At 47.8% G+C, this 27,910-nt stretch overlaps 1 protein-coding gene across 1 annotated transcript; it reads right to left on the bottom strand.

Moving 5' to 3' along the window:
* Positions 1–586: 586 nt before the first annotated feature.
* FANK1 (fibronectin type III and ankyrin repeat domains 1) lies at positions 587–27,531 on the bottom strand. Its single transcript, XM_025918298.2, has 11 exons — positions 27,519–27,531; positions 27,098–27,275; positions 20,814–20,938; positions 13,462–13,543; positions 12,371–12,445; positions 11,149–11,214; positions 4,695–4,860; positions 1,779–1,922; positions 1,177–1,254; positions 936–980; positions 587–833 (listed from the first exon to the last, which is right to left on the bottom strand). The coding sequence occupies exons 1-11, from the start codon at positions 27,529–27,531 to the stop codon at positions 768–770; spliced, it is 1,038 nt and encodes a 345-aa protein (XP_025774083.1). The 3' UTR covers positions 587–767.
* Positions 27,532–27,910: the final 379 nt, after the last annotated feature.

The raw sequence follows: 27,910 nt of genomic DNA, 5'->3' as shown, positions 1-27,910 counted from the left end.
CTGGTCTCCCAACCGCGTGATCGGCATCAAAAACCCTTCTGCTGCTCTGAAGGCGGAACGTAAGACGCTTCTCTTCGGCAGAGGCGTCACTGTGCCAGCAGGCTGGGCCTTTCATTGTCAGGGCCGAAGTATATGCAAACACATTCTCAGACAGGTCTGTTCTAAAACAGACTGACCCTCCACCAAACACCTCTAATAGAGCGGAATTGGAGTCTTGAAATATGGATTTTGTGCTTTGATGTGAGGCCAACAGCTGAGGAGAAAGCTTTGCACGTGGCCTCCTGGGCTTTCGGGAGGAGCTGTCCCTCCAGGAGGGAACACCAGCCTGACCACGCAGCCTGGAAGGCCCGGAGTCGGGAGGGGAGGTCATAATTGAAAACACATGAGGGGAAGAATTTCCACAAGGTCCCGGAGCGGCTCAGAGGACAGCCTTGGGGGGGGGGGGGGAGCGGAAAGTGGGAGATCCATGTATGTTTGTGCAGCTCCAGTGCATAAATATTTTGTTTCGTGTCTCACTCCAAAAGGCCCAAGTGCAAGAAAACATCCCCGTGCCGGAGACACCCAGTGAGGACACCACAGGCCCGCGTGCGTAGGTAAAAAGATGTATTTCAAAGTGGGAAACAGTTGTACGTTACAAAAGTCACGGTGAACCTTCAACGAAAATAAATAATCAAATAAAAAAACTCAAACCAATCAAAGAAATAAAATCAAATAGTCAAACGTGGGACGTTGTTTCCCCGGGGCTGTCGGGCTACGTGGGGCCCGGCTCAGCAGACAGAGGGCTTCTTCGCCATTTGTTTTCTTTTCCTTTCTTCTAATAAGGAGACCACGTTCTAGAGAAACAAAAACAGATGAAGGTAATCCAAGGGTCCGGGGCTCTTTTATGTTAAAAGTACCACAAAATTAGCCTTGAAAATCACCAAGAGCATCCCAACCTGTCTGTCAAAAACTCTGGCCATTTCTAGGACACCTTTGCCGAACTGAAAGTGAAAACAACAAAGATTATACATATGCATGTGTGTGTGTGTGTGTATATACGTATATACGTGTACATATATACGTATATATATATGTGCACGTATATACATATGTATATACGTATATAGGTATATATGCATGTATATGTATATATTTCTCCTCCAGGGAAAGACTTTAGATAAAGAAGGAGTTATTTACCTCATTTTTTACACTTGCGTCTGCCCCTTTATCAAGAAGTAACTGGACTAACTCCTCGTGATTATTCAACACGGCCACCTGAGAAACAAAAGTCAGCGGGGTGTGAGAGAGGCCGCCCTCCCTGCGGAGGATGCGGCCGGCGGTCAGGGTGGACCCCGTGCAGGCGGGCCCGGAAAATCGGCCAGCCGATTTCTCCGGAAGGCAGAGCCAGCCAGGGCCACCGCAGCTTTGGGGCGAAGGTGAGCGCCAGGGACACGGAAGCAGAGTCTGCCTTTCTCCCCAAGAAGATGACACGAGAGAGAAACGCCAGGCGGGACCAGCACAGAAAGCAGCACGTCCTTTGCTTTAACAGATCTGTTGGGACCCTGCAAAGGCCCAGGGGGCTGGGGCTGGTAATCCTTAAGGAAAGAGTTGTAGGAAGACAACAAAACTACTGTAGCGACCTTGTCATGCCTTCACTACAGGCCGGTGGGGAATACATACAGGCAGCCAAGGCCCAGGGCTCGCGCACGGCCGAATTCACCAGAATTGGCTAATTACAGAAGCGGCTCTCCTCCCAATGGCGCACACAAAGCCGGGCTGTTTTCTGAAGGGTGGCATACCATTAGAGGGGTCTTTCCGTCTTTATCCTTCATGTTCACATCCGCTCCCGCTTCGATCAGCAGAGAGGCTACCTTCTGGTTTCCTGAGACCGCAGACACCCTCATGAGCGGGGTCCATCCCGAGCCCGTGTCCGCAGAGTCTACCTTTATGCCAGAGGAAGAGCTGCCCTGAGTCCAGTCTCTTTTCCCTAAAAGTATTCATCAGAAACTTACAAAGGAATGGTGACTGACCCAACCCCCCTGCCCCCGAGTTGGAGAGCTGGTGAGGACCGAGACACGGGGAGGAGCAAGGGGACCGTGCCCACAGACCGCACACTCACATGCAGTGAGGTGCTGTGTTCAGGCACCTGTACAGGGTGCGGGGAGGCCCCGGGACCTCACACTGGTATCTTCATCTACATTTCGTTCAAATGGTTGAAAGACGGAATAGAAAAAATGAAGCGCCCCTGGGGCGCCTGGGTGGCTCAGTCGGTGAAGCGTCAGACTTTTTGGCTCAGGTCATGATCTCACCGTGAGTTCGAGTCCCACACGGACCTCTCTGCGGACAGCTCCGAGCCTGGAGCCTGCTTCGGATTCTGTGTCTCCTTCTCTCTCTGCCCCTCCCCCACCCTCTCCCCGCCCCCTCTCAAAAATAAACATTAAAAAAAAAAAAATGTGTGTGTGTGTGCACAGACACGCACAAACACCCCTAACTGTGTTACGGAAGGATTACACAAAGATGTTAGTAAAACACTAGAATGGAATAACATAACCAGAAACTGCCAGTAAGTCCTGGGAACGCTGCAGGTTATTTGTATGTATGAGATTATCCTCTGCAACATCATTAGGATTTGCACCTCTTTGTCATGCAAATAACAAATAACCTTGGAGCAACAGACTCCATTATGTTTAAATAATAAAATAATCGCCTTGTTTTACATCGTGCTTTATGCGGTCTTCCGGTGAACGTTGACCCACGTTTTCTCGTTTGGTTCTGAGGGTTAACTAGGGGTAGGCGCTTTTATTGATGCTTTACAAATGATGAAACCAAATCTCCGAGAAGTCAAACGCCTTTCCCGAGGTCACATGGCTCATTAAATGCGGAGATGGTTCCCCACACAAGTCAGCTGCTGTTGGTATAAAATCATCATATTCCAGAAGGGTGGCCCCAATGCCCTGCTTGGCTCCCAGATCCCTCCTGTAGCCAAGTCACCCAAACAATGGGTGACCCCTCTGGCAAAAACACGGAGGCACTCATGTTGACATCATCTACCCGCCCCCCGCCAGCCACGTAGAGATCTTCAGTGGACACATTCATGTAACTCCAGCACTACGGAAAGAGAATTTACCCCCAATAAGTGTGCTCGTATCTGAAGCCCAGAAAGTCTATGTTTCCAAAACTATAGTATTTAAAGGATCATGGCGGAGACACGCCCTTCTTTCAGCAAAGGTCAACCTCCATTTTTAACTACAGACTTTTACTGGGACCAAAGCATGAGCAGAGTTCATCATAAACCAAACGAGGAGACTGAGGTTCTCACTACCACACAAGGCAGGTGGGACCCGGCCCTGCCACCGAGGCCCACAGGCTAATCCTTCTGACCTCTTGTGCAGCTTTCTAAAACAAAGATAACAAGAAACGTAATAAAAAGGAATTACCTTAACGACTGAAGTTTTTCCTTCAAGGGGCCCCTTCCTCAGGCCGCTGAAGGCATCAGCAGGGGCCAGTGAGACCCCACAATTAGGCCTGGGCTTCCCTCAAACACACTTCAGGGACAAGCTAGAACAAATCCGCCCACATCTTCCAAGAGACATGACTTTTCCCAGTTTGGGTTTATTTTCCAGGTCAACGGTTTCAGTTCTCAGTGCTCTCCGCCATCTGGCAATCTCAGTGAGGACAGCATTTTGTTTGCCACGATTCCTTACTTCCGGGCCTTGAAATTTTTATCTAACTTCTTTCCAGTCTTGTGCTAAAGTTCTCAAAGTTATCAGCAATCACCATGATTGAGCTAATCCTTCTTCTTGACCTTCAAACAGCTACAGAAGTCCAAACAATGCCGATCCTATTTGCTAAACCAAATTTGTACTTTCTGATAACATGAAAATACCAGAAGGATACCCACCCGTCTGCTTCAAGGTAAAGGCCCTAGGAGCTGAAATGCTCTGCTTGTGACATGATCCCTTTGCTCTCTGGAAGGGTTTTGTGATGAAGAATCTTTAAAGCAACCCAAGAATAAAGACAGTCTAATTCCAAGGGCAACAAAGAGCCCTATGGCTGTGAGGGTTCTTTTTTTTTTTTTTTTTTTTTTTTTCAACGTTTATTTATTTTTGGGACAGAGAGAGACAGAGCATGAACGGGGGAGGGGCAGAGAGAGAGGGAGACACAGAATCGGAAACAGGCTCCAGGCTCCGAGCCATCAGCCCAGAGCCTGATGCGGGGCTCGAACTCACGGACCGCGAGATCGTGACCTGGCTGAAGTCGGCCGCTTAACCGACTGCGCCACCCAGGCGCCCCGAGGGTTCTTGACATCCTGTGTCTACGGCACCTAAGAGAGTCTCCAGTACGTGGCAGGTGCTCAGTAAAGTTTTGCTGACAGACCGAGTGAACAGATAATGACCGAATGAACAAAGGAACAACCAAAATGGAAGCATGGTCAAGTCCAGCTCTGGATTCATCAGTTGTTTTGTTTTGTTTTTTCCTACACAAGACAAACCTCCATGACAATCTGAAGCTTCACTATCCTATCAATTCTACGGTGATCTCTTTTCCCAAGGCTTCCGGAACCTTCTCACTGAGAAGTCGGAGAACTTTCTGCAGCATTTTTAAGTTGAACTAATCAAGGGCATCCACATAAGACTCTGCTTCTCCTCAACCCTGTGGAACAGAGTTTCAAGGTCTTAAGGACACAGGTGTAGTTGACAAGGAAGATCCCGTACCTCACAGCCATCTTTTATCATCCACTCGATCACGTTGCAGTGGCCTCCGTCCGCGGCCCAGTGCAGAGCCGTACAGCCTCCTAGGTCTCTGGTCTCCCAAGAAGCACCGTGTCTTCGGAGATATTTCACCACATCCAGGTGTCCCGCATAGCACGCAAGCATCAGACTGCAACATACAGAAGAAGCAGCATTAGCTGTAAGTGCAGTTGCCAAACTCAGGTCCACATCTCACCCTCCGCGGCTTAAACCAAGAAATCCTAACGTGAGTAGAAGAGCCCCGAAGGTTATTCATGTGAAATGCTGAAAAAGCCTTCAGACGTTGCACTAAATAAGTTGGATACAAAAGGCATATTTTATGATTCCATTTACGTGAAATGCCCAGAACAGACAAACCCACAGGGATAGAACCGGAACATTAGCTGTTTCCAGGGGCTGGAGGAGAAGAAGTGGGGAGGGACTGCCAAGGAGTAGAGGGCTTCTTTCTGGGCTGATTGACAATGTTCTGGAATTATACAGTGGCAGGGGTTGCACAACTTTGTTAATACATTCTTTAAGTGCCGAATTTTAAAGGAGTGTGTGAATTATATTGCAATTACAAAAAAATAAAGTATCACTGTAACTGAGTAAGACATTGGATTTAAAAATATCCATGAGTCCATGAAGATATTCAAAAAAAATAGAGGGGAGAAAATAACTCCTTTGACATTATTGAAGATGGCTATTTGGCCAATTCCATACTCTAAATCTTGGTATTTAAAGAAAATAATTAAACGTTTAGTCTGCCTTTGTAGAATGAAATGTAGACTATCCTCAGTTGATGAGGGAAAGCCCTTTTTCATAGAAGCCTGCCAGCTAATCAACATGGAAGGAATTACAGAATCAGGAAGTCACATTTTTGCAACTCCAAATTAAATAATTGATTTGGGCAAGGACCATCAGTGGATGGCAAAATTGTTGGGTAAAAGGTTAAGGGAGCACAGGACACTCACACCATGCCGAATGATCAGCCCGTCGATAATTTGCTGATTTCAGTGGGAAACCACATTTTTACAAAGAAGAGGTTTAGTCATTACACTTGAACCAAATGAGCAAACCTAGAATCACCAACTGTGGGCCAACATGCCTTCCTGATGGATAGTCACAACACTAGCTCTGAAAGTTAACCTGCACCTCATCAAGCCTTTAAACCTAATTTTAACTTCATTGGCAATAAAGGGACAAATGAACAAGGTGAACGCTGCCTCCGCAAGTAGGAGACAACTAGGCAACTCAAGAACAGAGAGCATTCTATAGGATAACTGGTCTGGTCTCCTCAAAATGTCATTGCTAGGAGAAAAATAAAATATTTAAACCAGAAAAAACATGGATGGAGGACCAGTCTAGAATAAAAGAGATTAAGCAGATAGGACAACCAGATGTAATGTATGAGCCTTAGTTGGATCATGGTCTTGCCCCATAGCCCCCTCCCCAATAAAGCCATGGTGACCTTTCGGAGGGCACGTGAGGAGACCTGAATAAGTGACGGGAGCATCAGCGATGTCGAGGAATTCGTGTGAAGTGTCTTAGGTTATGCAGGTTGACGGCCTGGTTTTTAGGCAACTGAAACATTGAGGGGTAGAGGGTTATGGTGCCTACCAGCCTCAAAATAGTTAAAAGCTACTAAAAATGTAGACAGAGAAGCAAATACGGCTAAGATTCAACAACTGCCAAACCTAGGTGGTGAGTATATAGAAATTCATTCGTACTATTCTTGCAACTTCGCTAAATGTTTGAACTTTTCAAAACAAAGAGTTGAGCGGGGGTGAGGGGGAGGAAGGTCTTCCCAAGAGGGCAATTCTACAAAGTCTCTGAGTGATAAAGACAATGTCCAGCTCTGAGACCCAAGCCTAGGCTGGGCTGGAACCAGACGTCCACACTTCTGTATCCTGATGCAGGCCTTCACTTCTTGGAGACTCCCGGAAGAGAGCCAGTGGGCCCTTGACCTGCCCAAGGCACGCGGTGCTTGCTGAGTACATAGACTGCCAATGCTTCATGCAGCTGTTTCAGGCTCCCTTTAGATGCATCGCTTTCCACAGAGAGTACATCAACTTACACTTTGGTCAACTGCATCCAAGTAACATGAGCCCATTTTATTCACCTACACCAGCACCACTAACATTTTTTTAATGTTTTATTTTTTGAGAGACAGAGAGAGAGAGAGAGCACACACGTGCACATAAGCGGCGGAGGGGCAGTGAGAGGGGGGACAGAGGATCCAGAGCAGGCTCTGCACTGACAGGCTGACGGCGGTGAGCCCCATGTGGGGCGCGAACCCACGGACCACGAGATCATGACCTGAGCTGAGGCCTGACCTCAACCGACTGAGCCACCCAGGCGCCCCTACTATCATTTTTTAATGAACAATATGACAATACGCTTGTAATTTTTATTACTAGCAGTTCTGCATGTTAGCTTTTTGATTTTTTCTGCTATGAATTGTCGTTTTGTGTAAACTGCTCTTTTCTACTGTGTGTCTTTGGTGGGGGGGGGGGGAGGTTGTATGTGGATCTTCTCTAGATTAAAGATGCCAGTCATTCCTCTATAATGTATTTGCAAATCTTTCCCCCAGACTACCCTTAAGTTTGTAATTAAGCTTTTTTTAAATGTGTCAGGTGCTTTTAATCTTCTCCTTAGTGACTTATATCTATGATTTTGCCTTTCCCATTGCAAGATCAGATAGATATATACTGTGTTTTCTATGGTTCTGTTTTTTACATTTAATTCTTTTTTAATTATTTTTTTTAATGTTTATTCATTTTTGAGAGAGAGAGGAAGAGAGAGAGACAGAGTGCAAGCAGGGGAGGGGCAGAGAGAAGGAGACACAGAATCCAAAGCAGGTTCCAGGCTCTGAGCTGTCAGCACAGAGCCCGATGCGGGGCTCGAATCCACGAACTGTGAGATCATGACCTGAGCCAAAGTCGGACGCTTAACCAACTGAGCCACCCAGGTGCCCTTTACATTTAATTCTTAATTCATCTGGAACTTATTTGGGTGCATGGCTATATAAGGCCAGAATTTAATTTTTCTTCAAATAGCTTTTTCTAACATGTTCCTCATTAGGCTGTGTTGCCCCCATCATCATAAACTTCTTACATCCATGGGGACCTATTTCTATTTCACACTATAGATCTTTGTTTCCAAGTATTTATGCCAGGATCATACTACATTAATTACTATAACTTTATAAGGCATTTTAATAACTGTCCAAAGTCTTTCCACACTTCTCTCCAACAAAGGTAATAGCTGTTGTCGTCCCTTCGTTCTTCCAGGTGAATCACAAAACCATTTCGATGGGCTCCCAAGAATAATTCCTTGTGAGGCTATACTGGGTCAATATATTATTAATCTGGGAAAAACTGAAAATTTTACAGGATTCAGTCTTGCCATCCTAGCATATGGAATATGTCCCTGTTTTTTAAACTTTTAGATCTCTCAGTACTTTTTATAGGCTTTGAATACAAATTTCTCACTTTCCTTACTTTTATTCTATTTTGCTTCCCTCATTATATTTATTAACTGGTTATTGCTGTTATTTAAGACGATTTCTTCCTTTATCTTGTAGCTGGCCCCTTTACCGAACCTCCTTATCAAGTCCAAGTCTTTGAAAGCTGATTCTCTTGGGGACTGCAAGGAAGGTGCAGAACTCTTACTCCATTTCATATCTCGCCAGACTGATCGGTGTTCCAGAATACCGATCACGAAGTAACATACAACGTGTAGTTACCAGATGCCAAAGCACCGTTCTATGCATTTCATATATTGACTTGTTAAGGGCTCACAATTCTCGAAGTACTTCTGTTACCCTTGTCTTGTAGACGGGGAAATTGAGGTCAGAGAGGTTAAGTAATCTGCTCAACGTCCTATGCCCCGAACATAGAGGAATCTGGATTTGACATCAAGCTATCTGGCTCTCACCCACTCTCGTGGGCTTCACTACTAATTTTTAAAAGGAATCTGTCAACACTGAGAAGGATACCAGCTGACCATCTTCCACGATACACAACTTGGTGTGATGGAATCAAAGGACTCACTTCATCAGCAGAGGCAGGTCCTCTCATGTACCAGACACTATGACAGGACTGAAAGCATCCTGCACTTTAAAAAAAATTTTTTTAACGTTTATTTATTTTTGAGACAGAGAGAGACAGAGCATGAACAGGGGAGGGGCAGAGAGAGAGGGAGACACAGAATCGGAAGCAGGCTCCAGGCTCTGAGCCATCAGCCCAGAGCCCGACGCGGGGCTCGAACTTACGGACCGCAAGATCGTGACCTGAGCTGAAGTCGGACGCTTAACCGACTGCACCACCCAGGCGCCCCAGCATCCTGCACTTTAAAGACGAAGGTACTTTGGGGCGCCTGGGTGGCGCACTCGGTTAAGTGTCCGACTTCAGCCAGGTCACGATCTCGCACTCCGTGAGTTCGAGCCCCGCGTCAGGCTCTGGGCTGATGGCTCAGAGCCTGGAGCCTGTTTCCGATTCTGTGTCTCCCTCTCTCTCTGCCCCTCCCCCATTCACGCTCTGTCTCTCTCTGTCCCCAAAATAAATAAACATTGAAAAAAAAAAAAAATTTAAAAAAAAAAAAAATAAATAAAGACGAAGGTACTTTAACTACTAAAGGGGCCGAGTTGCACCAAATTTTTGTTTTGTGTCTACACATACACAGGTTTTCACCTTTGGTCTACTAACAGGAAGCATTATATTAAGAAATTTCCTAATCTAGACCTCCTTACCCTCCTGCATGATCCTGTGAGTTGGGATGGAAGAGACATCAATACCTGTGTACATATCAACACATAAGCAGCTTTCTTTGTATCAGACTTTAGCAGTCAGGTTATCCTCTAACTTTCCAACTTCCTCTCTGCTCTGGAAAAGTTCAAAGTCATCGGTACCTAAAATCTGAGCAAGCTTATGGGTAGAACCGTCAAGCCACAGAACCTGTGCTGGAGGTAATCCTTTAATAATTTTCTCATGTCTTCCATGGATATTGGTTGTTGCAGATTTTCTGCGCCTTGGGTTGGTTTTGGTCATGTAAATTTTCTCAGAAAAGGTATCATCGAAAAGATAGTTTCCATGAAATTTTCAACTCTACTACCATAGACACAAGTGCACCATCTTCTTTTTACATGGAGATTTCCTCTATCGCCACTATTACGGACCCTTCCAAAATTCTATTTATTCTTCTTAAATTTCCAAAAGATCTTCTAACTATGGCTATGTACCATTTCAAAATTCTAATTTTTCTCAGATTGGTAATAAATTGGTCCATTTTCTCGTGTAGCTTTTTTTATGCAGCAGCTTGCGTTTTTTTGCTCTTACGTTATTCAACGATCTATTTTCTTTTTTTTTAACTTTATTTTTTAGAGAGAAAGCACAAGCAGGGAAAGGGCAGAGAGAGAGACAGAGAGACAGAGAGACAGAGAGACAGAGAGAGAGAGAGAGAGAGAGAGAGAGAGAGAGAGAGAGAGAGAATCTTAAGCAGGCTCCACACTCAACGCAGAGCCCGATGCAGGGCTCAACCTCACGACCCTGGGATCACGACCTGAGCCGAAACCAAGAATCAGACAGACGCTCAAGTGACTGAGCCACCCAGGTGCCCCAAACAATCCTTCAGTTTTCTAATCAACTTCTCCTTTTCTTTCCTCTTTCCTACCTCTCAAGGTCCGTATTTTCTTTAAGTTGGTATTATTCTTTTTCAAACTCCTTGAGTTGAAGGCTTAATTCCAAATTAACCCAAGGGTTACTCAGAAAACTTTTTAACTTTTTAAGGGATTTTTTTAAGCATTCCTTAAAATCCATTACTGTGTGTGTTCATAGCCTGTAGTGGGTTAGGCTTTCTGAGCTTAGGAATTGCTATTTTTCCCTTGTGGCCCACCAAAGGTGACCAGTGTTTTGTAGCCACCCTTAGACACTAGTCTGTAGGGCACACACCTTTGAGCTGCACTCTGATGTGACTCTAAGCTCCTTGAGCAAAGCCCTTGCGTTTTCCACGCTGTTCTACCCAACAAATACGGGTTGCTTAGAATTAATCAGTTAATTAAACCTAATCACTAGAACAGTGATTATTTTTAAGTCCTTGTAGAACATTCTTTTATCTCTCTAAATATAGGTTGCCAAGTTGCACGATCTTTTCGAAAACTTCTCCCACACTGCACCCCGAGCTTTTGCCGCACAAAGTTCTTGGGTCGTATCTTTGACTGAGGGTACGTGCATTATAATTTGTGGCCCATAAACACCCTGCTGAACAAAGGAATGAGTATACCAATGAACAAGCCAGACTTTGTCATCGACATCTTTCAGTTGGGATACAGTCCTGTCGAAAGAAGCTGCATCAAATATTTGGGTTGGATCAAAAACCCGCTGGGCACAAGCCTAGTCACACAAGTCGGGGGACATTTCAGGGCACGTTAGCCACCTACCTGTCCTTGCCACTCCCGTTCTTCAGATTCACATCCGTGCCATTAGAAACGAGGATTTTCACAAGCCTAAAGGAGACAAATTTGAATGTCACTAGATCCGTAGCTTTGATGGGTAGGAACCCACGATGATGCACTAACCATAAACAGCACTACATTTAAGACCCATCTCCATACTTTCTTCTCTATCTTCAGAGGCCAGCTGGCTTCGAAGGCAGGAGGTTTTTAAACCAGAAAACTACCCCTTCAACACCAAAAAAAGGGGGAGGGGGCGTCTATCCCTCACATGAATTATTCATTGGAAACAAAGTATATCACATGAAACACATTATACTATCAAACTAATCCACTGTCACTTTAATGACCCTTTTAAATAGATTTTCGAACGGCAGCATTTGATAAAATATAGGTCTTTTTTTCCAAAATGGGCACTTAAGTAGTTCAATATAAACATGATTGAAAAATAGGCTATTCGTATTTATGCTTCTGTGTGGCATAGAGATAATGGAGTGTGTCAGTGAAAATTATATCTTAGCAACCTATCAGGAAAGTTGGTTTTTCAGAATCAATACCCTTCCGCTCTATTTTTTTCTAACGAAATTCAAATTCCAATAACCAGTTTTCCTGGGACATATAAAATATATTAGAAAATACAATTAAGTGACTACCTCTCTTCCTCACCATAGGATTTATACATTTTTACATGGCCTCCTGCTTGTTGTAGAACTTCGTGATTAAGACGGCTGAGGGGCGCCTGGGTGACTCAGTCGGTTGAGCATCGGACTTCGGCTCAGGTCACGATCTCACAGTTCGTGAGTTCGAACCCCACATCGGACTCTCTGCTGTCAGCGCAGAGCCCGCTTCGGGTCCTCTGTCCCCACCTCTCTCTCTCTCTCCCTCCGTCCCTCTCTCTCTCTCTCTCTCTCTCGCTGCCCCTCCCCCACTCGCTCACACACATGCTCCCTCTCTCAAAAATAAACAAAAAGAAAAAACACATAAAGGCATAAAAAAACACATTAAAAAAAGAAAAATAAATAAATAAAAAGTTAAAAAAGGAAAAAAACACAGCTTAGTTTTTGTTCCGCCCTTACGTGGCACGGTTTTGGAAAGGGAGAAGAAGTGGGGTTCCTGCATGCTCTGTTCCCTCCCCGCCCATATTCTGACCGGAGCCTTTGGGGAAAGACAAATGTTCAACCACTCAGAGATACGAGAGGAGGAGCCCCACCTGGTATATCCTTTCTGGGCAGCGACCATCAGGGCGGTAAAGCCAAACTTATTGGGAACATCCACCTTAACGTTTCTTGGGAAAAACACGGAGAAAAGAGATTAACGTGCTTGGCATGGCTCCCTGGAGAGTCACCGCTGATGTCTCGCGCAGGGCACAGGTGGCCACAATGATTCACTTTCCCAAAAATTCCGATTTCTTCTGGGCCATTAAGTTTCTGTGGTCTTCAACTGCCCCGCCTAATATTTTAAAAGGATTCAAAGGCACAAGGAGACAAAAGTGTTGTGATTTCACTTAGACTAAGCAATCCCTTCAACTCAGAACCATGATGCCACCAGATGGGACACTCTATGAGGAGTACCTCCCCCGCCTATGGCAGGGGACACGGTCTTCGGTTCAGACACTGGTCCACCACGAGCCTACGCTGGGGGAGACATGCTTTCCCATCTCACCTAACGGACAAGAAACACTGCCACTGAAGGAGGAAAGCAGAGCTCTTAAATACCAGTTTAGAAACCTTGGCTTTTTGTGGGATACCTCTCTTCGCCAACTTAAGAGCCCTACTCGCAAATGACCTGTCTTCTCACACACTCCAAACTATTGATATTCAAAAAGAATCTAAGTTACATTGTCCCCTTTGCATTAGGAGGCAGCCTCAACGTCCCATCCGTAGCCACTGTATTGGCTACCTTTCTTTGAGCGTTTTACCAACCTTTTGAACAAGAAACAGCTGATGTCATGATTCCTTCATTTCATCAGGAATGAGATAAATATGGGCACCTTGGGGGTGAAAGGTGCCTAAACGCTATGGCAGAGAAGCCAGAGTCAGAAATTATTTCTGGGAAAGAACACAGGACACCCAGACTTCTCACTTTCATCTTCAATTTTCATTAGATAATTATAAAATATAGGATTTACACGGGGCATAAAGGTCATCTTTATTAACTATGCTGAACTCACACTAGTCACCGTAGATCAATTTTGGAGCAATGTCGAAGGCATGGAAAATCTGGGGGAAGTAAGTGTGATTTTACGCACTTGCTGGGCATTAAAAATTAAAAAAAAAAAAATTTAAGGCAGATTTCTCTCACCCTCCTTGAAGTATTCGAACCAGCAAATCTTCATCATTCACACTGACAGCTCGATGAAAGTGCTCATTACTTATGGGTTCTCCTGAACAAAGAAGATGGAAAGCAGTCATCCAAAATCACAGAGAGAAGATTCATCCTGGCTACCTCCCCCGCCGCCCCCCACCCAGTGGACTGGAGTGGATGCTCACACGTTCACCTCCAAGAAGGCACTTGGCTATTCCGTTAAGTAGATCTTCGGTTTCCTATTGAACTTCTTTTACTGAAAAAGACCTTGTTTCCGTACATTAAGAACATTTAGATGGTCCTAAGGACCGGGGATAGTCTCGAGTTCTAAGAGTATTACTTTGTGAGTGTGGTTTTGATATGTGAAAATAATGCTTTCAGATTTCCTAAGACTTAATACACGCCTCTTATGAGCCAGGAAAAGCCCCACTATCGTCACAATATGGTTTTGTTTGCCAAAGAGTCACTAAACTGCTTGAAGAAACAATAAAAATAAATTGCTTCGATACAGGGGCGCCTGGGTGGCTGCGTCGGTTAAGCGTTCGACTCTTGGGTTTAGCTCAGGTCACGATCTCACGATTCGGGAGTCCAAGCCGCACGTCGGACTCTATGCTAACAGGGCGGAGCCTGCTTGGGATTCTTTCTCCCTCTCTCTCTGCCCCTCCCATGTTGGTTCTCTCTCTCTCTCTCTCTCTCAAAAATAAATTTTAAAAAATAAAACCTTTAAAACAAATCTGCTTTAAATTGCTTCGATACTTGAAATCCTAAATTTCAGTTCTTCCCAAGAATGTAACATTCAGGTTGGCCCGGTCTCTCCCGAGCTTCCGGGGGCAGGAAGGGCTCATTCGCAGAGGGGGACCGCCGTGAGAAAGCCCGATTGTGGGGGAGAGCCTGCCAAGTGGAGAAGAGCGAGGAAGAGGGTTCTGCAAAATACTCAAGGCACAATGGGAAGTGGGGCAGAAGGGAGGGCGTCCCCCTGTGCTGGAAAACAGGAACTCCTCAGAGAGGAGAAAAGGCTTGAAGTTCAGAAATGAGCAGCGTGGGAGGAAAAAGGACCAGGCGAGGGAAGCCCATCTTTCAAGGCATTTGTTCCACGACTTGACTGGTTTCACATGGACGTCCTAATTGTGTGAACACTTACGCGTAAATGAGACACAAGGGAGGCACTCAGAACAGCACCGGGCACCCGGTTAATATCCAACACGGGTCTGTGGTCGAGCTGGTGGCATTGGGGCGTGGCGGCTGCCCTTATGCGGCACAGCCCCACCATGCTCTTCTGCCTACGCCCAGCCCCCTACACGCACTTAGCACCTGACCCAGATGGGTACCGAGCTGATAATCCCCAGTTCCGGCAGCTCAAAGGTCTCATTCATTCATTCATTCATTCAACAAACGTTCATTAAGTAACTCACGCGTCCGGTCTTGACACTGACCAGAGAGAACAAGACAAGCACGTTCCCCTCCCTTTAGTATCCTAAACCCTAAAACACCCACCGCCTACACTGCACCCCAGACTGCTTCCTGGGGCCCACCCACCACCTCACCGCCCTCTCTGCAGAGGCCCCCTGCGCATCGCTGCCCGGTGGGAAGTAAAACTCCCTGCTCCTGCTCCTTATGGTGGAAAAACGCTGTGGGATGTCAGCTCCTGGGCACTGGAGCCACTTTCCTACTGGTTTCCTTGGAGGATTTTTGCTGGGAAACCGGGGACAGAAGAATGTAGGGATCGCTATCAGAGTGACCTTTTAACTGATACCCTTTCTTCTGGTAAAAATAAAGTCAAGCCAAGTTAAAACCGTTTTGAAATAACAATTTTGTCTGCTAGAGCTTGCCAATCTCCTAAAGATTTTTTTTTAGCCACATTGTACTTCCTTTTCCTCATCCCGCACATATTTTTAGGCCAAAAGCTTCAAATAAAAGTATCATGATAAAACGTCAAGGGACAGGACCCACCGCTGTCCCCGGGCCTTCCCAGGAAGATCATGGCTAGCCTGGGGGTTCCACCTGGGGGCTAGGGAAGGGAGCAGGGTTTTGCACACCCTCCGCATGCCCCCAGAGGGCATTCGGCAAAGTCTGGAGACGTTTTTTTGTCGTCACGTCTGTTGGCTAGAGGCCAGGAATGCCGACAAACATCCTACAGCACACAGGATGAGAATGATCCAGCCCCCAAATGTCAAAAGTGCCAATGTTGAGAAACTCGGGGCTAGAGTAATATGGACTTCAAGTGATCTATTAGGTGACCCATCCATACTTGAGTAGACAAACCCATGGAAGGTTCCCTTTCTTCTTCAGATAGGAGGAGAAAAGCAGGAGGGCAACTGTGCATCTGCTACCCCACCAAACAGCCCCCCTCCTGTGACTCTCAAACTTCAATCCCCACTTAAAATACAAAAACAAGCAACTTGCATAGACTCATCCAGAAGAACACAGGAAGCTCATCCTAGTCCTACTGACTTTTAGAATATGGCATCCTAACTCAAATCCCACTGAGTAAGCTCTACCTAGGACTCGACACAAGGCTTCCTAGACTCTTCTTCAGAACACACAACGGAGAGCCAGGAAGGCTGAGCGAGTTGGCCAAGGTCCAGCAGGTAGGAGTGGGCAACATCGGACCTCAAAACGAGTCTTTTCACAAGGCCACGCTCCTTCCTCGGGTGGGAGGTAGCTGACCAAGCCATCGCATGCTTCCAATCGTATTAAACCTTGAATATAAGCAGACTTCTTAAATAAACAACTATGATCCCCCTCACAAAGTGTTCGATGAAAGGGAATGCCAGAGACTAAAACGCTCCAGAAAAGTGCTAACTTCTTGAGATTTTAAAGAAAGCTCTAAAAGCACTCGCGGTATCCCAGCATATTGATGCACCGACCGCCTCCAATCGGCATCATCTGTCTGACATGACCTGTACAGCTGTCCCAGTAGGGGGCACCCCCTGGTGCGTCCTACCCACAAAGCCCCGCAGCGTGCAAATATCCGGAAATGGAAGAAGCTCATTTTGGGCTTAGAAGCTTGAGTGCTGCGTGCAGCCAAGACTGGAGTACTTTGAGAGTAGGACATAATTTAAATGAACGTATCGCCTAGTCCGGCTTCTGCAAGAGGTAACCAGTGCCCTCGTAACTTGATCTGAAAACAAAAGGACGTCTCACGGAAGGGAAGGAACACAGCAAAATTGTTCATCATTCCTTGCTGAGTTTCATTCAGCAAAAGGAAGCAAGAACCATCATTCGGGGCATAAAAAACTATCATCCGCAGCGTTAACTCATTAACCCGTCTCAGAAAACTGCGAGGAAGGCAAAGAGCTTCTGAGGGTTCGCACCAGACGTGAATCAACCAAGGAATGGAACAGTCCCGGTTTATGCGAACTTGACAGAGAAACAGAAATGAAAAGGCTCATGTTCACAGTGCAGAGCATTTCTATCTCCCCCCATAAACAGGAGTCCCTCCCCCCCCCCCCAAAAAAAAGGAAATTCCAGGTGAGCCAAATGTTCTACTCCTCCTACCCTTGAATCCTTTAAGACATTGTGGGCCTGGCCCAAGGGACTGCCATCAGTCAAGTGCAATTGACTATAAAGAAGGCAGGCTTTGGGGCGCCTGGGTGGCGCAGTCGGTTAAGCGTCCGACTTCAGCCGGGTCACGATCTCGCGGTCCGTGAGTTCGAGCCCCGCGTCGGGCTCTGGGCTGATGGCCCGGAGCCTGGAGCCTGTTTCCGATTCTGTGTCTCCCTCTCTCTCTGCCCCTCCCCCGTTCATGCTCTGTCTCTCTCTGTCCCCAAAATAAATAAACGTTGAAAAAAAAAATTAAAAAAAAAAAAATAAAGAAGGCAGGCTTTGCCTCTGTGGGCTTGTTTAGCTAATGTTTACCCTGAGTGTTGCAATGACAAACACACAGACACAGAATGGATACTGCCCGTGGGGAGGATGTCCGGGAATGCTCACCTACGCTGGACGGAACTCATCAGGCAGGACCACATGAGGGGCCACCCAGGAGGAGAAGGCAGAAAGCCATCGCCCTGTTCTGTAAAAGGGTCATTCGGCCACACATATGCCAGCAGATATCACAACGGGGGAACACCTTTCTTGGTGGAATTTAAGTCTCTATTAGAAGCAGTGAATAAATGATGAGCTCATTGGAGGAGATATTTGCCAATTAGCAAGCAGCAGCTGTTTTTCTCTTTTTAAGGGCCCAACTGATTAAAATTGCATGCCTCATTTAAGCAAGAGTCTCGTGTACTTTACCTGGAATTCAAAAAAAAAAAAAAAAAGCTGAGCATCCTTTATTCAAACAAAGTACATGCTTTTGGGACTCATTAAAACACTTTCAAACTAAATGCAAATGATCAGCCCACAGAAGCATTTTTACTGGTTTTGTAGAATATTCACATTTGTAATTCTTCGTTTAGCATGATCTGCCCTCCTGGAGGGAGTCTGCTGTGGGTGTTAGAAATATAATAATAGTACAGGAGAGCAGCAGCCAGCAGGAAGACGGTACCTGACCCTCGTCACCCAGGAGAGCCCCCGAGGCCGCGTCTGGGCTGCAGCACTGCGCTGTGACCTGACAGAGAAATGCTCCGCAAGCCCCAGTACCCCGGTCATCACCAGGAACCACATCTCCATCACGCCTGGTCCCCGCAGCAGGTCTTGTCTAATGACCCATGGAAGCCATGGACCGCAGTGACAGATGCCCTGGACTACTGGACCAGCTCTCCGTGGCCGCCTCTCGGGAGCCAGCTTGGCAAGAAGGCGGCATAATCCCCGTCAGCTGAAAGGGACTAAGGTTTCTGCCCTTCCTAAAGAGCTCCCAATGGTACCCAAACACCCCGTCAATTCTGGCCACAAGGCCCAGAAGCCCCTGCCCTGACGCGATATGACGAAAGATGCCAGTGCCACCCGAGGTTCACCGTGGCGGGTCCTGCGTCCTGTTCACCCTCACCTTGCCGGTTCACGTGGACTCGCCCCAGCCAGGGGGGAAACACGCCCATCTCCCGAGAGATGCGAGGGTGAACTGAGACAATTAGTGTTTCTCCTCATCCTAATCCTGCCCCTGGGCCTTTCTACCCACCGCCCATCCACCCATTTGTTGTGGACTTCTACATGCTGGATGGGTAGACAGGACTTCTAAGATTCCAGATGGTACTTTAATATGCTAGATGGGGGGCACCTGGGTGGCTCAGTCGGTTAAGCGTCCAACTTCAGCTTGGGTCATGATCTCGCGGTCCATGAGTTCGAGCCCCGCGTCGGGCTCTGTGCTGACGGCTCGGAGCCTGGGGCCTGTTTCAAATTCTGTGTCTCCCTCTCTCTCTGCCCCTCCCCTGCTCACGCTCTGTCTTTCTCTGTCTCAAAAATAAATAAAAACATTTAAAAAAAATTCACTATGCGAGATGGGCCTCTACATGCTAGATGACCGTCCCATCCCAGCCTCCTTTCAGAAGCACACAAGTTGGTGGGAGACAAAGAGGATGAAAAATACATAAAATAAGATGCAGAGTGTTATCAGAAGCGGTGAGATGAAGCTGTGTGCTGAGGGAGGCTCATGGCAGACGGTGGAGAGCACGAGGAACCACCCAGGCTCTACCTGTGGAGCGGGCTCAGCAGGCAGGAGGGGAAGGGGTGCCAGGAACGGGGGGCTCCAAGGCGGGAACGCTCCAGAGAGAAGGGGCAAAGGCAGTGGGGCGTGCGGGTGGCCTGTGGGCGGCTGGGGAGAGAGGACGGCGGGGAGCATGCTGGCCCGGCATCCCCTACAGAGACTCTATTCAAACAGCAGGTTCCTTGGCTAACCTTCCTCCCTTCCCCGTGCCTGCCCTCAACACAGCAGAGGCCACGCTCTGCCTCCTTTCTTTCCCCTAAAAGCTCCAGGAGCAACCTGACCCCCACATGAAGAAAATGCTTCCGTGGCCACCACATTAAGGACGAGCCCTCTTTCCGGACCTGTGTCTCTGTAACTGACCATTTCCCTTCCAAAGTCTCCTCTGAAATTCTGGGCCTTCTCAGTGAGCGGAGCACCTTGGGGGAGGTACAGGACTCACGGCTGTCACTAAATTCTCAGTTTGCCAAGCTAAGACCCTAGTCCCCCAGTGCCTTGTTTGCAAATGAAGATCTTAGAGGCTCACAACCTGAATCATATATATATATAATATATACGTACGTGTGTGTGCGTGTACACAAACATGCCAAATGCAATATTCACTAAGACTTTAAAGTAACTTTTACGAGGGGCACCTGGGTGGGTCAGTTAAGCATCTGACTCTTGATTTCAGTTCAGGTCATGATCCCACCAGCCTATGAGTTCAAGCCCCACATCAGGCTCTGTGCTGACAGCATGGAGCCTGCTTGGGGTTCATTCTCTCTCTCTCTCTCTCTCTCTCTCTCTCTCTCTCTCTCTCTCTCTCTTCCTCTCTCTCTGCCCCTCCCTGCTCATGCTCTCTCTCTCAAAGTAAATACATTTAAATTACTTTTACTCACAAGAGGAAGATTTTCTTTGTGCAACTCAAAAAAGATGTGTGTTTTCAGCGAGCAGGCCACCAAGAACATTCCTGACCATTTTCATCTTTACCACACACACATTTTTAAAACGTTTTAAAGTGGCAATCACAGAGGGGCGCCTGGGTGGCTCAGTCGGTTAAGCCTCCGACCCTTGACTTCGGCTCAGGTCACGATCTCGTGGTTTGTGAGTTGGGGCCCCGTGGGGGGCTCTGCGCTAACAGAGCAGAGCCCGCTTGGGATTCTTTCCCTCCCTCTCACTCTTCCCCTCCCCCACTCGCTCTCTCTCAAAATAAATTTAAAAAATCATTCATTCACTCATTCATTCATAATAAAAAAAATCACCGATCACAGAAAATATTCACACCCTCAAACGTGACCTGGGGAAAGGACGCGCTGGTCAGAGGCGGCACAACCCGCCCCACCTGTGGAAGCCACGCTCTTCAGTCTTCCTCACTCACGGCATCGCCGGAAATCAGATGTGTGTGTCAAGACGTAGAACTGAAATTGTCCAAAACGGACAAACCGCTTTGGAGACCTCCTCCGCTGAAGACACCCAAACAGGCAGCCTGTTTCTCAGCCCACACCCCTGCGGCCCATTTCCCAAGACAGGGGACTCCACCCTTTGGTACTGAATGTGCACTCACAGGGCGGTGCCGGCCCCAGCACGGTTCTCCCCGTTTGTTAAAGCACAAGCCGACTTCCCTCAACGCGCCGGCCAGGCCTGGCCCGTAAACAATGTCGTCCCGGTGTTCAAAAGTGGACCCGTGTCTGTTTCCAGGAAGGCCGGGCAACAGGCAGGATCTTTTTACCTCCGCACCGCTTATCGTCTTCGCTGACTTTTAGGTAAATGAGTTCCGCGTGCGTGTACTCACTGGTCGTAGATACCGAGACCACCGGGCTGTACTCATATTCTCCAGAGGGGCTGGTGACCTTCAGCCGAAATCTGTACAGCGTGCGTGGTTCCAGACCCTCCACAACATACTTTGTCGCATATCCCCTAGAGGAGAGGAGACACGCATCATGATGATACCAGGTGATCGAATCGGCACGCTCTGAGAATCCCTAAAAGACCAAGCAGAAGTGCTTTGTGAACGCGGGCTGCGTCTACTACGACCCCATCTTGGTTGTGGTCGGTCTCCAAGGCTAGACCGCGAGGGCCCTGAGGGCAAAGGACAGGTCACGCATCCATCCTTCCCCACCCTGCCCAAATCATAGAATCGGGAGCAAACACATGATTTTTTTGCTTTAAGCACAACTACTAAGTTTGGGGGCGGTTCGTTACACAGCAAGGGGTAACTGATACACATCAACAAAGAAGAAACGATAAGGAAGACAGTGAAGAAATGATACCAACAGCATTAAGAAAAAAACATTGGAGGGGAGGACCCGGGTGGCTCAGTCGGTGAAGCATCCGACTTAGGCTCAGGTCGTGATCTCGCTCAGGTCCATGAGCTCGAGCCCCGTGTCGGGCTCTGTGCTCACAGCTCAGAGCCTGGATCCTGCTCCGGATTCTGTGTCTCCCTCTCTCTGCCCCTCCCCTGCTCACGCTCCATGTTTCTCTCAAAAATAAATAAACGTCAAAAAAAATTGTTTAATAAAAAAATCTGAATTAAGAATCCAAGAAAACAGAAGGGTTGAAAGTCGGTATAAATATATTTGCCATCAAAGTGAAAGCTCTAAAACCAAGGTAAATATTCAGAAAAACCGCATGGTCCAAAGATCATCGTCGTCACCACCTAAAATGTATCAGGCTGGCACATGGTCTCAAGAGTTAAGTGGATTTTGTCATTAGGTGAGCGTAAAGCCATATCTATAGGTACGTGAATCAGAAAATGAACCCTGGCTTTGTGGCACATGAAAAGACCTTTAGGAGCTCAAATTGAATATAATACCCCAGCTTCAGTGGAATTCGATGTCAAGGGTCAAAGACTCAACATAGTTGAGCCAAAATGAAGCCAAAAGTGCCCCCGATAAAACCCAATGTTGCCAAATATCGTAAGGTCGCCCTGAAGTGAGCAGCTCCTTGGTAACCCCTGGAAAGAGAAATTACACAACTGTTCTGAAAGCAGGAGTTACTGAGCACATTAATGGAAGACTGGAGGCTCTCGCTTCCATCGAGAGGACCCCAAGGAGAGCACCTGATACACACAGGGGCCCAGGGACACCGCTGCCGGTGGCCATACTCCACAAGGACCGCAGCCCAGCCGCGGGGGGGACTAGCAGAGGCCGCGCAGCAAGCCTGTGGGAGAAGCACAACTTCCCACGGCCCAGGCGCAGTACCTAAACAGACAAAACAATCTAGAGGAAAGCATAACGCACACCCGTATTTTCGTTATCAGTCAATAAGCAAATATTTGACACAGCAGCTCAGCAAACATGGAACGTGAGGAACAAGATCCCAGGGGCGTCTGGGCAGCTCACTCAGTTAAGCGTCTGACTTTTGATTTCGGCTCAGGTCATGATCTCACGGTTTGTGGGTTCAAGCCCTGTGCTGGGCTCTGCACTGAGCTGGAGCCCGCTTGGGATTCCTCTCCCTCTCTTTCTCTGCCCCTCCCCTCCTCGTGTTGTCTCTGTCTAGAAAGAAAAGAAAAGAGAAAGGAAAATAAAACAGAAAAGAAAAAAGGAGGGAGGGAGGGAGGGAGGGAGGGAGGGAGGGAGGGAGGAAGGGAGGAAGGGAGGAAGGAAGGAAGGAAGGAAGGAAGGAAGGAAGGGGGGAGGGAGGAAAAGAAAAAAAGGAAAGAAAAAAGAAAAGAAACCAAATACTGGAACACCTAAGGACTCAGTTGCCAGACTTGCCGTTTCTCTGTGCTCCCCCCACCCACCCCAGCTCCAATCCAGCCTCCTGTTGGCGACTCTGAAATTCATTTCTGTAGCCCTGACCCTCCCACAGCCCAATCTCCCCAGCTGCTCCGATGTCTCCACCTCCAGCCCATGTCCCAACTGAGCTCTGCTCCTCCCCGTCTTCCCATCTTTGTTATTTGAGTTGCCCCGGCCCAACGCCTCGGTGCCACCAGCAGAAGACTGGATCACCGTTCCCCAGTATTTGGTGCCCTCCCGAGGGTTCCGTAACCCTGTCCTGCTGAACCCAGACATAGCTGTAGGATCTGCTTCCAGCAATGAAGCAGAAGCAGGAGTGAAACGTGTCATTCTGGGTGGAAGCTTCCAGAAACAGCGTGCCCTGGCCTCTGCCCGCCGCCACAGTGACTGTCAACAGTCAGGCAGAGGCGGCTCCGTCAGCCCAGGCGGATGTGGGAGGAGGACAGCGTGGAAGGGAGCCACGGCCGACACAGTGGGGATTTCGTGCGGGGAAATAAACTGCTGTCCAAAGCACAGAGGTTCTGAGGTTTCACGCCGCACAGCTCTCCTGTCCCAGAGGTGCAGACACAGCTTCAGCCCCCTTGAAGCCGCTCCTTCTTTCCCGTGTCGTATCTGAGCCACCAGCAAAGACTTCCAGTCTGTCTTTAGAACCATCCTGAGTTCAACCACTTCTCACACTCTGTTCCATCATCCCCCCACCTCACTTAGGGCAAGAGCACCTCCCTGAAGCCTGTTCCCGCCTCAGCAACCAGGGTGATCGTCGGAAAGCATCTGCCAGGCCGCCCCTCCTCAGATTAATGGTCTCCACTGGCTTTCCCGTCTCTCGGGGTAAAAGCCACAGCTCTGTCCGGCCCACGGACCCCGGTGACTACCTGCCATCGTCTCGCTGACCTCACGCTACGTGGCTCTCCTCACTCACTCCACTCCTCAGTGTTCCTGGAACATGCATACCAGGCACAGGCCCATCTCATTTGCTGTTTCCTTTGCCTGGAATGTTCTTTCAGATCCTCGCGAGGCTCCGGACATCCCTCCCTTCTTACCCGGATGTTAGCTTCTCAGGGAAGCCTTCTCTACCTCTGCTCCAAACCCCCAACTTCCCCTATGCTTTTTCTCCTTGCACTTATCACCATCTGACCTACCCTCTACTTTCACTTCTGTCTCTCATTTATTGTTTTTCTGAGCACGAGGGAGGAAAGGGTGTCTCTCTGTTCAGTGCGCATCCCCAGCATCCAGAACGATGTCTGGCCCGCAGTAGATACTCATTAATACACGCTGACTGACTGAATGAAATGCATGATAACCATGAATGAATGATTCATGAACAAAATGCACAGTTGCCATAGGAATTTAGAGGGGTAGACAATAGGCTAGTAAAGAGTTGTTCAGTCCAGGTGGAGTCTGACTGCGAGGAAGAAAGGGAGGGGCAGGGAGAGTGGTCCGATCGGGGAAAATGGCTGACCACGATGCAGGAGAGGTCAAGGCCTATTCAAAGGACAGTAAACAGATCTCACTGGAAGATTCGTGCTCAGAAACGAGAGACAACCAGGAAGGCAGGTTCGGGCCAACTGCGAAAGGCATCGTCTGAAGAGCTGGACCTTCATCCTTCCAGAAATGGAGACTCCACGGAAGGGAATTTGAAAAAAGCAAGATTAACAAAGCTAACCTAGCAAGACAGAAGGGAAGGATCAAAGGCCAGAAGACAGGGCAAGAGGCCAATGCCGTCAGCAAATGTGCTAGATGGTCGTAGGACCTGGAGACGAATGGTCCAGGAGATACAGCTGGCACCCTCATGGCGGGGAAGTGCCACAGTATCATCGGGGAAGCAGAGGCGGGGTGGGGGGGGAGCATCTGCGAAGGGAAATCTCACAAAACTGGGTAACTGGCTGTGAGGACAGCCCACGTCAAAGAGGACACCGGCCCTGGCTGGCCGTGAACGGGAACGGACACTGACAAGTCAAAAAGAAGTTCTCAAATCCATCATTCCAAGGTCAGATATTCGAAACCGCTTTTTCAAAGTCCGGCCTTGCCAGCTTTAAGGACACCGAGAGAAAGTATAATGGAGCAAAAGAGGTCAAGATTAACACAGTCTGATTCTGCCACCTAGCGTCAGGCTTTGGCATCAGTTCTCCGAGGGAAGGCAAGCATTTCAGAAGGCTCTTGGGGGTGGCGGTTAGAAGGCCTCGCTGTGAGCTCCGCAATGTCAGGACCTCGTCCGGGTGAATCCCGCAGCCAGACAGCACTCAGGTCCCCGGGGGAAGAAGACACCTCCGCCTGGAAACCAGGGCGCGTGGCTGCGGTCTCGCTGGGGACATTCTCTACCTGGCCACCCCGCAAGGGAGACCAGAGCAAGTAGAGACATAACCAGTAGGGCCCCACTTGCCCAAGTGCAAGTGTGTGTGAGGGGAAATGGGGTGGGGGGGAGGGGCTGAAGTCTTTTCCCTTCTCCATACAAATCACTTCTAATATCAGAATTCATGCTTTTAGGGGCGCCTGGGTGGCTCAGTCGGTTGAGCGCCCGACTTCAGCTCAGGTCAGGATCTCACGGTTCGTGAGTTCGAGCCCCGCGTCGGGCTCTGTGCTGACGGCTCAGAGCCTGGAGCCTGCTTCGGGTTCTGTGTCTCCCTCTCTCCCTGCCCCTCCCCGACTCGCACTCTGTGTTGCTCTCAAAAATAGACATTAAAAAAAGAATTCATGCTTTTAGATGGAAACTACCTGATCGAGAATAACACACGACCTGACGTAATTAAAAGAACATTTTTAAGTAGTCGGGCGAGGAATTATTTTCAGATTAACTGCATTTCAGATAAATGCGTCTGGGGGTGTTTTCTGGGATGTTTTTTTGGTTGGTTTTTTGGGGGGGTTGTTTTATTTTTGTTTTAGATACAAAGAATCGTTCATTAAATCTCAGGGCTATCATCAGTCAGGGCAGTGGAAGGCTCTGTGAATACCTCGCATGCTCATGATGCCACCTTGAGGAAAGGCTGGCAACATGCTGGAGCCAGTCTGTCCCTTCACCAGGCCAGTGCCAGCATCCTGGCTGGGAGGCTGTGCTAAAGTTTCCCATAGCCTTAGCGCCGGGGAAACGGGCCAGAGATACACAGGATCTTCCTGTGTTGCTGCTTACGACCGGATACGAAATCTACAATGACCTCAAAATTCATTTCAGTTCCAAACCCTATTATTATCTCATGTTTGGTATACCTAACATGGTCATTTTGCAAGTGGCAAAGCTGTCAAAGGAATAAGAGTTGAAATGCAGACTAAGAAATAAAGCACTTCCTGATTGCCCCCAAGGGATGTTCATTTACTAACTCGTGCGACAGATATTTAGAGCACCCACTGTGTGTCAGGGCTCCACTGCCTAGGAACTGGGGGACAGGGTGTTAAGCAAGCAGAAATCTTTCCTGCCTCTCATGGAGTTTCAATACTGGTGGGGAGACAAAATGAACATGCAAACTGGACAAAGCCAGCAGAGCCAAATGTCGTAAGACACAAGCAATCAAGTCCTGACAGAGGGGATGCCTGGGTGGAAGGACTGCCACTTTGGATGACCTTTGGGGAGGGGACACTTGACCTGACGTTTGCGTGGTGTGAAGGAACCAGCCATACGAGAACAGAAGGAAATGCCTTCAAAGAAAAGGTAACGAGAAAGGCCCTGACCCGGGAACCGGCATGGCCTGGAAAGAGCGAACAAAGGACAGCGATGTGACAGGTGGTCCAGAAGGCATCCAGGGTAGACCTGGGGGCCCAGCCGCCATCTCCAAACCCAGCAGCCTGACGGAACCTCCTCTCAGATTCTCTTGATTCCGTCTCTACGTTTCAGAGTTTTAAAATCTACCATTAGAATATTACAGAGGCCGAAGAAGCTCTCAAAGGTATAGGAGGTTTAATTTCAAAGTTGGTGCTAACACTTATCTTCCAAAAATTGTAATTCGCAAAAGCACAAATTCGTGCTTCTATAATTCGCAAAAGTCGTGCAAATGGTGTGACTCGTTCTTTTCTTTCATTTGAAAATGAGTCCTTTTAAAATAGGAGTAGAATCAAGCCTCTCTCTTTTTATTAGTTTTCATTTACTTTTTTAAGACAGAGGCGCACAAGCAGGGGGAGGGGCAGAGAGAGGGAGACAGAGGATCCAAAGCAGGCTCTGTGCTGACAGCAGAGAACCTGACGTGGGGCTCGAACTCACGAACCGTGAGATCATGACCTGAGCCTAAGTCAGATGCTTAACCAACTGAGCCACCCAGGCGCCCCAAAACAAGTCCTTTTAGAAATGATAGAAACCATTCCAGCTCATCAGGAAATCATAACAAAACGTTAAGCAATTTAACACTGCACCTACGTATAAATGATACCGTAAGTGTGCGTTTTGGGGTCTTCTTCCTCGATCGAGAACCTCAACCATTGATCTTGAGGTCCCTGCCGTTTTGCTTTCTTTTCCAGATCCCAGTATAATTCAATGCTGTGATGAGTCACTCTGCCCACAACAGGTGGATGAGGCTTTGAGGATGGTGTGATTTCTAAAAAAAGAATGATACAGAATTTCAGGACTCCATTTCCGGAAGGACCAGAGATCCTCTGAGTGCGTTACAGCTGCTCAGAGATCAGACTGTTTTCCCCACACATCAAGCACACGTGTGAGTATCTCCCCCCACCCCGCCCCCCTGCCCTGCTTGGAGAACATCTGAAAAGCTTAAGTGACACAAAATTCAGGTGATGTTAGTGAGCTACCCCACACCTGAACGAGTAGATAGTACCGTTACCCATCAACACCATATTTCACTTATGGACCTTTCCACGATGATGGTTAACATACCAGACTACTTAGGCTCCTTTTGAGCTAATGAAACTCAGTATGCCGCTATAATCCATCGGTGAAATGGCCGGTTAACAGAGCCGATAGAAAAATATACCTGGTTCAAGAATCTGTAGCACAGATGACAAAGGATTGGTATCTATTCTATACAAACAGCTCTTACAAACGAACCAAAGGGAAAACCCAACCGCTAATAACGAACCAGGCAAAAGATGAGCTGTGCACCAAAAAATGTCAAAAACAGCCAGCATAATGTCCAAACAGACATTCGTATTCCCTACTGGCCACATGACAATGGTGTATAACTTTATACCCAGTCAGACACTCAAGAAGACCTAT

Source organism: Puma concolor, chromosome D2 (assembly GCF_028749965.1).
Source record: "Puma concolor isolate L17-30 chromosome D2, mPumCon1.1.hap2, whole genome shotgun sequence".
NCBI lineage: Eukaryota > Metazoa > Chordata > Mammalia > Carnivora > Felidae > Puma > Puma concolor.
This window is presented reverse-complemented; position numbering and strand designations above follow the sequence as displayed.

Coding starts and splice junctions, on each gene's coding strand:
- FANK1 (XM_025918298.2), bottom strand. Junction 20,939..27,097: donor ACTTACGGTATCATTTATAC/GTAGGTGCAGTG, acceptor CCTCTCCTCTAG/GGGATATGCGACAAAGTATG. Junction 13,544..20,813: donor GGTCTCGGTATCTACGACCA/GTGAGTACACGC, acceptor TTCTTTGTTCAG/GAGAACCCATAAGTAATGAG.